Genomic DNA, 15,045 nt, shown 5'->3' with positions numbered 1-15,045 from the left:
TTGTTCCACTGTTCCACTAAAACTACGTATTACTCTTTAAATTGTTGGGGGGTTTTTTTTAAAATCTGAAAACACACTTTTTTAGACCGAATTATAGATTTACAGTGCATCATTTTATACAACTTTCCCAGTAAATCAAACAAGGTATCTATGAAAATGTTTTGATTGTGACTAGAATTTAAAATAAATTAACGTGTGTTTGCACAGCGTAACATCTGATCGAGCAGTAAACCTTTCACTGATATATTGAAAATGTTTTTATTTTTGAAAAGTTTAATCACAACTGTAACAGTGACTTGGCCAGATCTTTACAGGTAGTTTTACATAGTCTTGTCTAGAGTTGCTATGATTAGTCAACAGAAAATTAATCGCCGACTATTTTGATTCATTTTTGAAGAAAAAATGTACAAATTCTCTGGTTTCGGCGTCTCAAATGTGAATATTTTCTGATTTCTTTAGTCTTTTGTGATAGTAACTGAATATATTTTGGGTTGTGGACTGTTGGTCGGGACAAAACAAGACATTTGAGGACATTTCCTGACATTTTATAGACCAAACAACGAAATCAGTCATCTGGTTAACTGATTATGAAAATAAGCATTAGTTGCCGTTCTAGTCTTGTTCACTTATAGGAGTTCGACAGTACTTCACTGAAACAGGACTTGCTTATGGTCTTATTATCGTTTTTGATGATTGACCAATGTGCTCATTAATTAAATGGTTTATGCAGCGGAGGAAACGCTTTCATCCAAAGTGTTTTACAGCTTCACATGTTCATGCAGGAGCGTCTTCAGTGAGAATCTTCTGGCCTTTCTCATCTCACTGAACTATACTTCCAGTAGTGAGTCACGTACATTTTTACCTTTAAGTGAAGTCGAAACAACACAAGCCACAAATTAATCTAATGAAACAGAATCAGTAGCTCCAGATTACAGCCTCTAGTCCCTGCAGTGTAAAGCAGGATTAACATCAGATGCTATTAGGATTAGCAGGCCAAAACAGGCTTTTTTTTGTGATCAACTAATCTGTAACATCACTTTTAAACACCAAAAGATCATCCAGAAGACGTTAAAGTAAATAAATCAATAAATATGTGGTCCAGCGGCGGGACCTGCAGCGGCTCCCTGACAGGCCCCCGGGAGCCGACTGCAGCTCGGGGGGGGCGGGGGGGGGGGAATCCCTCTGAGTCTGTGTGTTTCTGAAGGACAGGTCCCACTAGACACATTTAGGGTTATTACAGACAATCAGTGTTAATAGGCGGTGTGGATCTCTCAGGTGAGACGCTCATTCAATTGACAGCCTCCCAAGCGGTAGCACACCTGCTAATTACTGAATCACTGCGCAAACACACCAGGCGGACTCACAAAGGCTGCCGTGTGAGGTGCCTTACTCACCTACAGCACACCTAGCCAGGAGACCTGTAGGCTGTTTTTGATACTCTAAGACATTTAATAGAAGTTATAATATATTTAAAAGATCTATTTTACAGCAAAAAGCTACAAATTATCTATTAAAAAACTACATATACATATGAAAAAAACTGATTTGCATTATTAGCTTGATATCTTGTAAGAAATTAGTATTGACAAGCCTTTTAAGTCCTTAATTTTTCACATTTGAATTAAGTTAAATGCACTTTAACATTTAACACTGGCCTCTACCGTCATAAAATTAGCTTCAGATGTCGGTTGATTCCTTATAAACTGTCTGGTAACAATAATATAAAATGTTTCATGGACCCCAAGAAGACATTCGACTAAAAGTGGTTAATAGCATAAAACAGGAGGTGCAATTGAAAGAAACAGGAAACAAACCGCTGTGAAAACCACCACACAAGTCACAGAGTCAATATATCTCAATGAAACAAGGTGAGACTTACCGAAGGAAACTCAAAATCCTTCTGGTTTATTAGGTTCAGGACATAATCGATTCGGGCCTGGTTTGCTGGGCAGGCTAACTTGCACGGAGGTGTGAGTGTATTCATGGCAGACACAATCGTCTGGATGAAGAGAGTAGAAGAAGAAAACTTACAATAAAATACAATAATTCATTAGAAACCCTGAGACACTTACAGTACAAAGAGGTTAATAAAAAAATTGTTTCACATCTTCGCTACATGAGAAGCTTCATTTGAATGTGCTAAATATTGATTTTTGAAGGAAGAGTGTGCTTGAAGTTCATTTCTCGAGCATCCTTGGTTGACTTTTTTGCTCTGACTTCTTCTATAGATATTAATTTTGACAGGACACTATTAAACAAACGCACACTTTCAAGGACAAACAGTCTGCATTGTCTGTTATTACCGACGTGAAGGCCTATAAATGTGTTCATCTTCTTTATCATCGCTGCCTTCATGGTAGAAGCATCACTACAAACTGTTCAAAAATCCCAAACTTCAGACAGTATCATTCAAAATGTATCAAAAGATCAATTTCTTACCTCTATAGCTTCTTTAATGTTGTTTTTAATATCGTGAATTTTCTGTTTTTTCTCCCTGTGAAAAACAAACAAGAGTTTTTTTTAAAACACAAAAGCAAGACGGGGGGAGGGGGGGGGGCACTGAAGACTGTCACTTTGCTTACAGGCTAATAAAAACTTCATGATTATCAAAATCCGGCTCCATGGGGAACTGGAATAGACTTCCTAAACTAGGCACAAAGATATCAGCTGTAAATCCAAACATGGATAACACAGCTGTACAAGCTAAAATTACATTAAGTTTATCTCAAATACAAAAATAATTATTTTAACAGCTTGTGTCAGTGACTTTTAGTTGGAATATGCTGTGTAACAAACTTCTCCGGGACCTTTCTGTCAGCTTGGAGGTAAATTATACCAGACATCAGGAGTATTGTGGCTTCTCCTGATGCACAAATATCTTTAATTTGCTGACCAAGTGCAAGTCCTGAATTTTGTGTACTTGCTGATACCAAATGAGAACAGCAGAATGTGTCTTAATTTTGGCAATGGCATTTATTAAAGAGAAAACAGCAGAGTGGAGGACTACACAGCCTGTTACTGTACATTTTAAGGAGTTTTTAACTACAACCTACCCATGAGCACAAAGTAGAATTATACAAGATACAAAGTATTAACATATGCAATCATATGCACCATTTATAGTTGTAAAGACAAACAGAATTTCAGCATCACCAGTTTATCTGTTCTGATACCAGTATATTTAGTAATGGTTGAACGTCATACTTGTCTTTCAGAGAAACCAGGGTTACTAGTGTCATTGTTAAATTCTTTCAAACGTCCTGACAAAAGACAAGTTTGATATTGAAATTCCTTGAATGTAACACACGTACTGCTGCTTTCACAATGACACAAGACGATCAAAATATCTCAGTACGTCAGACCAACAGGAAACTACTGTAAGCATATCTACAGCATGTGTGTGTGTGTCAGTGCGCTGTGCAGTATATATTTTGTCAACATTACAGCGTCAGCCGCTGCTCAGTGTGTCGAGAACACTGAAATCAAGCTTGTATTACTCTTGTTGAGCCGACGGGATTTCAAATGAATATTCTGGATGAAAATCGTCTGGTAATAATTATGTGTGTTCGATATTCAGTGACTTTGGTGAAAAAGTTACCAAAGTGACTTTAATTTGATGTTAAAGGACAGTTTTAGCTTTGAAATATTTCTTAAACAACTATCTTCGTGTTAGTGAACATTTTCTAATTGTCAGTTGTTATTGGTCAATACGATTACATCAGATATCTCGATATTTTTAATTTCATACCTTGCTTCAGTTGAGTGACAAAGTATTTGAGATCACTATTGGTGCCTTCAGAGAAAACTTGAAACTTTTAATAAATGATCACTGAGCATGTGGGAAAAAAGTCTTACATTTTAAATATAATTTAAAAATTGTTAGATCACTTTCTGAATCGGTGGCAAATCAATCAGCAACTATTGTGATAATCAATAAATCGTTTAAGCAGAAACTCCAATTAATCTGTCGTTCTCCTAAGTGAGGGGTTTGTTGCTTTTCTTGTCTTTATATCATTGTAAACTGACAGAAGATTAACAGACAAACTATTTTGATAATCAATTAATCACTTCTGTCATTTTTCATGCAAAAAAAGGCCAAATATTCTCTGGATTTGCTGCTCATCTTTGTCATGTGTGGCGATAAATAAAAAATCTTTAATTTTTGGACTGTTGGTCGGACAAAATAATCAATTTGAACACATCACCGTGGCCTCTGAGAAACTGTGAATGCCATTTTTCACAATTTAACGCCTGATAACGATTAATCGTGAAAATAATCGGCAGATGAATCCTTAATAAAACTAATCGATTGAGTTTTAGAATAAACCTGGATGGAAATTTTCAGGCAAACAAACTGATTTCTTTGTATTTTCTATTTGAAGCAAATGAAGATGCTCCAGGCAGTACATTATAAATTAAAATACCTAATTCTCTGGTTTTAAACAAATGCTATCAGCTTGTTTATAGGGCTGCAACTAACTATTATTTTCATTACTTATTAGGCCACTGATTACTTTTCCAATAACTGACTTATCAGTCAATAAAATGTGAAAAAACTGAAATATAACCATCACAATTTCCTAAACAGAGAGGCTGGAACTCGGGAACGTTTCGCATTTTTACCTGAAAAAAAATGACAATCAATTATCGAAATAGTTGCGGATTATATTTCTGTCGCTCGTCTAGTCAATTAATCGAATTTCTCTAGTTGATTATGTTTATTAGTGCTGACCATGACAAGGTCTTGAACTCAGGGGGACTAGTGATCTCACTTAAAACATTAAGATCACCAAACAAAACTTAAGGAAACATTGGATCAATTGGATTATTTCTTCAAATGCTGCTGAACAGTGAAGTTTAGACTTTGTGAGAGTGGCTTCAGAGAGTTTCCTTCTCGGCTCCTTTATTTCACTCGAGAGCGACAGCAGGACGACAGAGGAAAGAAAGACTACATTCTTCACACTAGGACCTCCACAAAAAAAAAAAAAAAAAACACCCACTTTGAAGTGAACTGCCATACCGATCTCTTCTCACCTCAGCCATACTGCCCCCCTCTCTCACTCTCCTCGTGTCCTCCCTTCCTTTCATCCCTTTCCTATATTACTGTGTCACTCCCCATCATCTCCTTCTGTCCTCATCCTCCTCCTCCTCCTCCTCCTCCTCCACCCCCCTAGCACCTTGCACTGCCTGGCGCTGCCCTGCACCACAAGGGAAACTCAGCAAGGTGAAACCCTGCGGTCCAAAGAGTGCAACAAAATCCCCGGAGCTGAGCGCGACAGGAGTCACGGCCGACAGTGGATTTGTCATTACACCAGAGCGTCTGGGTCTGTGAGGAGCATCTGTTCAACATGACCCAAAAATAAGCACATGATGATGCTCCTGCCCCCAAACCCCTTTCTAGGAAACTGATGATTAAGAATAGAAAAATGTGACTTGTTTCCATTGCATCAACTTGGGATTGAGTTTTAGGAAATTCACAAGACGGGGTGGCTTGAAAACACCCAGGGCAATGTTTCCATGAAAACCTTAAACAGATAAAGTATTCTTCTGGTGTCACGCAACTTTTGAGTATTTACTCCAAAACATTACAAAAATCTGCCCAAAACACTTGACTCCATTTTCTTCTTTAGCACATATAGGATAGTTTATTAAAACAATGACAAGAGATAACGTCTCTATTCCTGAAAATGGGAAAAATAAATTGTTGTATACTAGCCAGGGAATAAAAAATATCTTCACGTAAAGTTATTCCTATTAATAATTGGTTAAATTATATATATTTCCAAGGACATGAGAAGACATATTTCAGAAAAAAAAAATTCATCGCATTAGCTTCAAAAAGTTGGTGCTTTACGAAAAAATATTTGATCAGGGATTACAATTTATATACGAAATACACTAAAACTATTTTTTAATTTTCAAGGTACAAGGTACAATTAGAGGTAGCTGTAATTCATTTATTGTTAAGGATATTTTAATGACGAGGATCCATATTGTCTCAGATTTGATTATTATAATGTAAAATTAATAAATTAAGAGTTTTTTTCTGAATAGCCTCTCTATGTCCTTTTAGCATCCGGCGTTTCTGTTTTTTCTATCGTCTTTTAGGGCTGCAAATAATGTTTTTTTTTTATTATTCGACTCATTTGCTGATTAGCTTCTCAATTGATCATTTGATCAGCAAACTTCTTCTTCTGTCTGACCGACGGTCCAAAAATAAAAAAGATATTTGGTTTGCTATCACATAAGACAAAGAAGAGAAGGAAAGTCCATGTAATTAGAAAGCTGGAACTGAGGAATTTTTGGCATTTTTGTAGAAAAAAACCTAAACGAGTCATTGATTATGTTGTCGATTGTGTAAGTCGACTAATGTGTTAATTGACTAATTTTTTCAGCTCTAATGTCAGCCATGTTGTTTGATGATGCCCCTACCTGTATGCCACCAGTAATATAAGATGTTATTTCTATCATTTGTATCTTCTGAATGCACCAATAGTCCTCCTCAAAACATCATTAAATATTTCTGTATCCGCTCCTGTCATTATTGCCCAATTCCAATAAGTCCCGTTTAAATGTCCATCTATATTCTCTAAATAAAAGCACCACAAACTGTCTGTCTGTGCTTGTTTAGTAAATCTGAAATGTGTTGCAGGTGTGTGATTAATAAAAGACAAACAGAATACAGCACGAGGGAAACCAACTTACTCTGCGTTGAAGCCATTAACGTGCAATATTCGCATCTGTTTGACTATCGTGCTTTTCCCGGATTCACCGGCCCCTGAAAGCAGAAAGAGGAGAGAGAGAGATCAGTCAGGAGGTGTTCAGAGTCGTACAAAACTCCAGGATGTGGATCCATCTGAAACCAGTAGATTATGGGTTAAAACACTGGACACTGGATCTGTGGAGGACAGGGGTTCAGGCATTTTGGTGTCTTGGTGGAGGATGGGGCCAGTTGAAGATGAAGTGAACAAGATACAACCTTGATGCCCGAGATTTTTTCCGTAAATTATTTGAATTTTGGGGTTTTGTTTCTCTGCACCGTCTAAATACTGTACGATACTGCACAGAAAGAATCCCGAATTCTGCTTCACCTAAACTCTTCACTCCCATTTACTGCTGTACGTTACAGAAAAGCAATATCTCAACTCCATATTTATAGTAAATCTTGATATCTTAGAAATACTCAGGCTAGGGCCTGAGCAAGATGGCGAGATGTAAAAAAACAGCCAATCAAAGGGCCAGGTGAAGTTGGAGAAGGACTTTCAGCATCAGGGACGAGGACAGGAAGAACGGCTGGACCAGATCGGCTCAGAGTCTTTTTTTTTTTTCTTACAGCAGAAGTGAGACACCAAGTCAGGACAGCAAATAAGATCAAGGAAATGTCTTTTTCCGTAATTCTGGCATGATAAGTGGGTTGGAACATTACAAATGGAGGGGGGATCAATTTCAGACCATCATTCAAGGGTGAAGCTAGTAATCTGAATAGTAATCCTAATTTGCTCTCTGTACTCATATCGGTTTAGCAAACGAGGAGCCCTTAAGGCCTTAAGGTTGTATCATGACATCAGAGGCCTAAGTGACAAATAGCTTTATCAAATTAAATATATAACGTTGCGTGTAGAGAATAATCAGAAAATATCCATTTCCGGAGCGGCTGATGTGGAGACGATGATGCAAAAAGGTCTGAAAAATAGCCTCAAACGTGAAGTCTTATAGGCCTAAATAACTCAAGGTGAAGGCCCCTCCGGAGCCACACAAACACACACACACACACACACACACACAAGCACACACACACACACACACACACAAGATCACAAATTTTTAGCGGACAGTGCCGTCCTGTATGTGTGAATTAAAGAAACAACCATGCAAATCTCCCGTTGGTGGCCCAGCCTCTGCATGGTGCCTGCCTGCCTGCCTGCCTGCCTGCCTGTGTGTGTGTGTTCGTGTGTGTATGTGTGCTGCCTTCAACACAAATGGTGGGTGTCATGTCCACCGTCTCTCACATGTTCTGTAATCATGTTCCAATACAGCAACAAACCCCTCCTGTGTCAAAAAAAAAAAAAAAAAAAAAACCTCCGACGGTGTAGTGACATCATGTCATTGCATCATTTGTTGATGCTTGGTTGATACCGGCTGAGGAAGTTGTCGTAAAAAAAGAAACATTTTTTTTTTCATGGGTACAATCTGAAACAATAGCTATTACATTTGTATTTAGACAAGTGAAAATACATGTTTATGTCGGTGAAACAATTCAGCACAAAATGGACTGTGAGGACACACACACATATTAATGATAAAATATCACAAAACCTACCTAATAGTAGTAGCCGGTGAGTTGCCCGGTATATCTGTTTGTCTTTTTGGAGCTGCTTCTCTATCTTTTTGTTGGCTTCCCTCTGTGCCTTCTCCTCATTTCGTTGGTCTTCGGTCTTACTATTGCCAAGACAGCCCATCTTCCCAAAAACCCAGTGATAGGTTCAAGGGGGGGTGGTGGGGGGGGAGGCAGGGTGGTCAGTTGGGTGTGTGGGTGCAGGGAAGGAGGGAAGGGGGAGGAGGAGGAGGAGGAGGAGGAGGAGGAGGAAGGGAGGAGGGTGTTGATCAGGAGAGAAATCAATCAATCCTAAATTCCTAGACTGGCCCAACAGAGGAACACCTGGCTCAAAATGGGTGACATTTATGTTGCCAGATGCCCAATTAAAACAGATGTAAACCTGTTAGTTAGTTAGTTAGCAGACTGCTGGGCTCCACCAAGGCTTGTAGGGATGGGATGTGGATATTTACTGGCAATTTATCAACACAGATCAGTCAGAAGGGGAGCAGAGCAACGATGCCGCCCTCTCAGACGCTTGATTCCTGTGTTTTTCACTGTAAATCCGCAATGAAGTCATCAACATTGATATGACAGTGGATGTGAAATTTCCAGCCTTTGCAAAAAAAAAAAAAAAAATGTTACATGAATGAACGGTCGGCGGGGTCCGGTTTTCCTTTAAAAAGAGGTGTTTTAAAAATAAAAATTAAACGCTTGTTTTTAAACTGTATATTCACGCTATTGTGTGTTAATTTTCTTTAGCAAATGTCTCCTCTGGAGCCCATCTTCGGCAGATATCTCCACACTGCCATTCAATTCATTTCCACTTTACAACCAAAGCCCTATTTTTTCCTCGACCTCCTCCTCTTCTTCTTCTTCTTCTTCTTCTTTTTTTCTCCTCTCTCTCCCTTTAAATATATATTTAAGGTTATTATTTTTAGGGAAGGGGGGGGGTGTTGTTTGCAATCCTTTCTCCACCTAACCAAAGCACATCAGAGGGCGGGTGGGAGAGAGAAAAAAAAAATTAAAAAATAAATATTTCCTCTTAAAATGACGGCATGTGAATCATCAGGCTACACCGGAGCTTCTTTCTCTATCACAACAACCGTCTTTCAAATCCGTCACATTATATACACCGATTTTTTTTCTTCTTCTTCTTCTTCGTTGTCGTTGATGTGAGCAACCTTTATCAATAATATCCTGTTTTTTTTAGCCGATGTCAAAATTATATCCTCTCCCCGTCAACAGATGCTGGTGCTGCTTTTTCAACGGAGGGTTTGACCAGACCCAAAAAAAGGCCCCTTCTCCGTCCTTTTTTCTCTCTCTCTCTCTCTCTGTAACGTTAATTTGTATTTCTCCTCACATCGGAAAGCTTCTCCGGGCGAGCAAAGAGGAGGCTTTCTCGGGCAGCTGGATGTCCTTGAATATAACGCAATATCCAGGTGATATTCGTGGAAATCCTCCCGTTATTTTCCCCGTTTGGCGCAGGTACAGCCCGCTGTCAAGTCTCTCAGCTTTTTGTATTCCCTTTGAATCCGTATGGTAAGATTATGGTTACATGTGCATGATACATGAACATACCGCGGTGTTTTCAATCACTGATCCAACGGCGACACACTCGTTATTATTTTTTTCTTTTTTTTTACCGCCGAGAGGCCGCGTCTGCTCCGATGAACCGGCCGGGGAGGCGCAGAATCGTTTCTTTGCAGTATTACTCTGAATTATTTTTGCCCCCTTTTTTCTCTGAGAATTGTACATTGAGATAGATAGCGTTGAAGAGGTGGGGTGGGGCAAACGGCTCTCACGGAACCCTGGGAACTAAGAACGGCGGTCAAGCGTCCCGGGATGAGACGCTCCACTTCCGGTTACTGCTTTCATAATAAAGCCTGCGTGGAGGCGTCGTGACAAAAACGCACAGCTGTTGTGTGCTGTAGCGAGGGGGAAAAAACCCACTAAAAGCAACTCTTGTGATTAAAAATAACGTAAATGCCGCTTCCTATGGCAACAATTGCACTTGCAATAATACATAGGCTTACATATTGTGCCACTGAATGAAAAATATGCCCGATTAATTCCTTAAAGATCCCCTCCTGACATGTTTAAGATGTATATAAAGGCTCTGTGTTGCTAATAATGCGTGTCTGATATGGTTTTTCCACAAAAAAAGTTCATTTATGTTGTTTAAAATCCTTCAAATTACATCTACTCCTCCTCCCTCATTAAAAAAAAATCCTCATTAAGAAGTTTAACTGTTGGACACGAGATGTCTCCTACTTCATTGTAAAGTCAATTCTCAGTGTTTGTGTGCTACAGGCTTCAAGTTTCCACATCACAAACTGGTTGTGATGTCACAAATCTCAACCTGTGTATCATAGTGCATTATGCTTTGTCACAAATGACAAATTTCACACTCGTTGTTGTTCTCTGTATTACCAGGTTGGTTGGATTCCCTTACAGTCAAGAAGAAATAGTTATCTAATGTTATTCATCTATAAAGCTCTACTGTTGAAGCTTTCACACTACCTCACATCTCTTTTCTTATTTAAATCAAGTAACTACAGCAAACCATCCAGTAACTACTTAACCTTAGATATTCCTCAGGTACGCACTAATGTTGGCTCAACTGTAGTAACAAGAAGAAAAACATGTTTTTGAGTGAAGAGGGACTTTAAACATGTTGGAAAATAATCCCATTGAGCTCCAAATGGTCCACATGGGTCACATGATCATTGAATAGATGATAAAGAAAAAACATGTCTTCTATACAGTGTTGTTATTTTATATTTTTGATTTTCTTTTATAAAAAAATATTTTTTTCTTTTAATTTTGTTTCCTCTTCTAAAATTACCTTTACCATGGCCTCTTAAAGTCCTTAAAATGAAACAGTCTGAGGAGAAAAATTACTCTTTTGTTGAACTGTCCACAACTTCTGGCCCCTGTAAGGTCACATCTCAAGTAGATGCTGATTCTTTTTAAGGAGTCACAAGACAAAATGGTTGGAAAACATTTACTTGGATAATTCTCCGAGCTTGAAAAGTGACAAAGTGATAAAGAATTTATCATCAAAATAGTTGCTGATTAAATTTCAGTCGATTGAACAATCTATTTATCAATTAGTTGTTACAATTTTAATGTAATTTGATCGAACATTTTTAACTCTTATTTTTCCTGAGTGAGTTTGTTATGTTTGAAGTTGACACAAAGACCCAATAAATATGTTAAATAAATAAGTATATATTTTTTAAAGGCTTTATGGGAGATTGGCACTTTAGTAACAAACATAACCTACTCCTATGATTATACTATTTTGTGAGTAGCTTATTTCAAAGTAACTCACTATTCCGTTATTTCGGTGACTAAGTTGTGGTATGGAGCCAAAGTTACAAATAAAAATAATACTTATTGCATTTTTTTACCTGTAAATGTCCCCGTCACTCCAAACATTTACAATGTTATATATACATACATAATTAACATAGTATATATTTATTAGGAAGAATTGTATTGGAAAGACACGAAGAAACAAATCGACAAAAAACCTAAAATATTTACGTTTATCTTTTCTACTGAGGACAGACACAGGCTGTGCTTTTAACTTGAAGTTAGGCTTACGGTGTTTCCGGTTTTCTGCTTGCTGCCACTTGACGCATCTGGACTGAAGCAGGGTCGGATCACATGATTGCCCGGAGCGTCATGAAGCAGAGGTACAGAAGGGGAGAGGCGCCCTCTTTGAAGCAAAATGACTTATCAACCTATCCACCCAAAAGGCAATAATCAATAACACTGAAAACATATAAATAAAGTTATAAAAAAATACCCACACACAATAACACAAACTGTAAATGCCATCATACAGATTTTAACAATAATACAAATAATAAAAATACAAATAATATTGTATATACCACCACTACTACTACTACTACTACAACAACTTATAATAATAACAATAATAATAATAATAAAGTAGGATAGTGGAATACAGTAACCTTGTAAAACAAATCTCCTCAGTCAGGTTATTCCATGCAGGGTCTGGGTGGATGGATAGTGAAACCTGGATCACCCCTGTAGCATCTTTGGTTATGTGAAATTAAGACAAAAATAAAAAAATAAATAAAATGAAATAGGTGAGTTGTAAGTTCCTGTAAGACTCTGGTTTCATAAACTGTAGAGGAGACAGAAGCAGAAGAAAAACCTAAATGAAACAGTGGTGACACAAATGACGATGTTTCCATACAAGACATAAGGGGCTGCTAAATGTTTTGATGAGTATGAAAATTAGGTGACTCATATGTTAAGGCCTCCGCAGTCTCCAGATCTCAACCCAAACTGAACAATCAATGAGAGATTTTAAATAGGTGTGAGACAGCGCTCTCCATCGCTGTAATTAAAACACCAAATGAGGGAATAACTTTGGAAGAATGCTGTTCGTTCATCCCGGAGAGCTCAACAGACTGCAGGTAAAATCTGTGCCAAGGAGCAGTGATGCTGTTCTGGAGGCCGATAGTAGCCAAACACCTTCTTAAGACACTTGGTTTCTCACAATCCCAAGGACAAGCCAGGACTTTAAAATAATTGTTACCTATAATGCCCAAAATTCAGGTTCTTACACTCTGGGTCAGACTTCAATAAAAGGTAGAATTTGTGGAGGTTTGGGATATACACACACACCCTAAAGATATTATGTCCTCATGTCTTTTTATGTCTTAAAACATTGTCTCATGCTAAGGCTTTAAAACCTTGAACTATATGCGTGTTGTGTCCGTCAAGGACAAACTACAATAATACTACAGTTTAGTTTTTAAAACAACAGAAAGAAGCAACTGTTATCACTGTTAACAATGACCGAAATACCATACTTTGGTCTTGTGATAACAAACTAAACTGTATCTACAGTACTGTGCAGAAGTTTTAGGCACTTTAGGAAATGTTTAGGTTCTTACCCATGATGCAAAACCCACATGGAGGCGTCTGATCAGTCCACAATTATTCTGCAACATGACAACGACCCCAAACATACAGCTGGAGTCACAAAGACAAGCGACAAGAAGAGCAAGGAGTCCTGCAGTAGATGGTGCACAGAATCCTGATTGAAACATTATTGAGTCAGTCTGGGATTACATGAAGAGACAGAAGTAACAGAGACGCCTAGATCCACACAAGAACCACGGCACATTCTCCAAGATGCAGGAACAACCGACCTGCTAAGAGCCTTGAAAAACTGTGTGCAGGTTTAAATATTGATTTGATTTAGGTTTCTTCTGTTTACTGAGCTTTGTATAAAGTTAATTGAGTTAATGAGTTAATGAGTTAGTTAACTTTACTTTTAGTGCCTAAAACTTTTGCACAGTACTGTATATCAACTGAGCAACTCCATCTACAAAGGAAGGCCATAAGGTGTGGTTGACTGCGTCAGAAACAACAAACAACAAGGAACAAAAATACAACAATAAAGACTTCATATATTTTACATGTTCATCGTGGTGCTGCTGATTTTTGGCTTTAAAAACAAAGTACAATTATCTATAAGGTGAACTGCAATATTTGGGTCTTAATGACTGGATGTTTTTCATGAACTCCTTTTAAACTCAATGGCAGAATTGCTACAGATGTCATGTAAGCCCAGCTCAATGGTGCTTCATAGCTTGCTGGCTTCTTCCCCTTTAGCTCTCACATGTATGCATGCAAAGTGTGTGTGTGTGTGTGTGTGTGTGTGTGTGTGTATCATAAAGCATACACGCACAGACACACATACTGTATGAAGCAGACAGACAGACAGACAAACGGACTAGCACATACACAAACACCTCCCTACGCAAATACGTCAAAAGGCGAGGGAAAGAAGCTCAGGGCAAAACACATAAAGGTCATCAATGACAGCTAAATGCTACTGTGGCTCTCTAATGAACCCCAACAGACAATTGAAGAAGTAATGACTTAAATCCCAGAAGCAAATTAATCCCAACCTCTTGAAACAACACAAACACTCATCCTGACCCCATCCTGTCCTGCATCTACTGGACCTTTCCTGTGTTTAAACTTAATGCACTCAGACCAGGAAGCCTTTTATCTAAAGGCCACAGTATCTGGTAAATTTCCAGTTTCACTGGTTTACCTGTGAACACTGGACTTTTGTGTAATTGTTTGTAATATAATATATTAATTAACCGCAGCAACAAATCACAAGCATTTGACTGAAAGTGGCATTTCTGACTGTGTGATTAACAGAGAGTTTATAGTACCAACATCATATATCATCATACTAGGGTACAGCAACACTACTCATCCCATTTGTCAATCCTTCTCTGAAACTATTTTTTTTAAATCTAGCTATAATAATCATCAGTAGAAAGAGTTTGGCATTCCCCAAATTTCTTCAGACACCTACAGGTTCGGAGTTTTATCAAAAAATATTTTTCGTCTTTTGAGGCCGCACAAAACTGAAGAATGTTGAAGAATGATTGAAGAAAAATTGACCCACTGCAGAGGGATGTAGTATCTATTCTGTACGAGATGCAGTATACATGCAGTCATATCTCCTTCCTGAAATTACATTAAGCTGTAAGGGGAAGAGGAACAGTGCTCACAGATATCAGAAATATCTCGCGGGTTAGCAATTGCTCTGATTCATTCCTCATAATGAACAATATGCATTGGAAACAGGCTATTACAGTTGGCCAATTGGCAAACTGTTTTCAAGAGAACTGTACAGACAGATCCGTAATGTTTCA

General features: G+C 38.2%; 2 protein-coding genes across 4 annotated transcripts in view; one reads left to right on the top strand and one right to left on the bottom strand.

Annotated features, from left to right (window-relative positions):
* The window catches only part of LOC121894742 (guanine nucleotide-binding protein G(s) subunit alpha-like), a 32,818-nt gene extending 22,639 nt beyond the window's left edge, over positions 1-10,179 (bottom strand). Inside the window, exons 1-4 of the mRNA XM_042407568.1 lie at positions 8,321-10,179; positions 6,706-6,778; positions 2,440-2,494; positions 1,880-1,999 (exon numbers count right to left, since the gene is read on the bottom strand). Of these exons, the coding sequence (XP_042263502.1) occupies positions 1,880-1,999; positions 2,440-2,494; positions 6,706-6,778; positions 8,321-8,459 (387 nt within the window). The 5' untranslated portion in view covers positions 8,460-10,179. The remainder of the gene's footprint in view (positions 1-1,879; positions 2,000-2,439; positions 2,495-6,705; positions 6,779-8,320) is intronic.
* LOC121894741 (tubulin beta chain) overlaps positions 1-15,045 on the top strand; it is a 49,204-nt gene that overhangs the window by 29,002 nt on the left and 5,157 nt on the right. The window lies entirely within an intron of this gene.

Source organism: Thunnus maccoyii, chromosome 3 (genome assembly GCF_910596095.1).
Source record: "Thunnus maccoyii chromosome 3, fThuMac1.1, whole genome shotgun sequence".
In the NCBI taxonomy this organism is placed as follows: domain Eukaryota; kingdom Metazoa; phylum Chordata; class Actinopteri; order Scombriformes; family Scombridae; genus Thunnus; species Thunnus maccoyii.
This window is presented reverse-complemented; position numbering and strand designations above follow the sequence as displayed.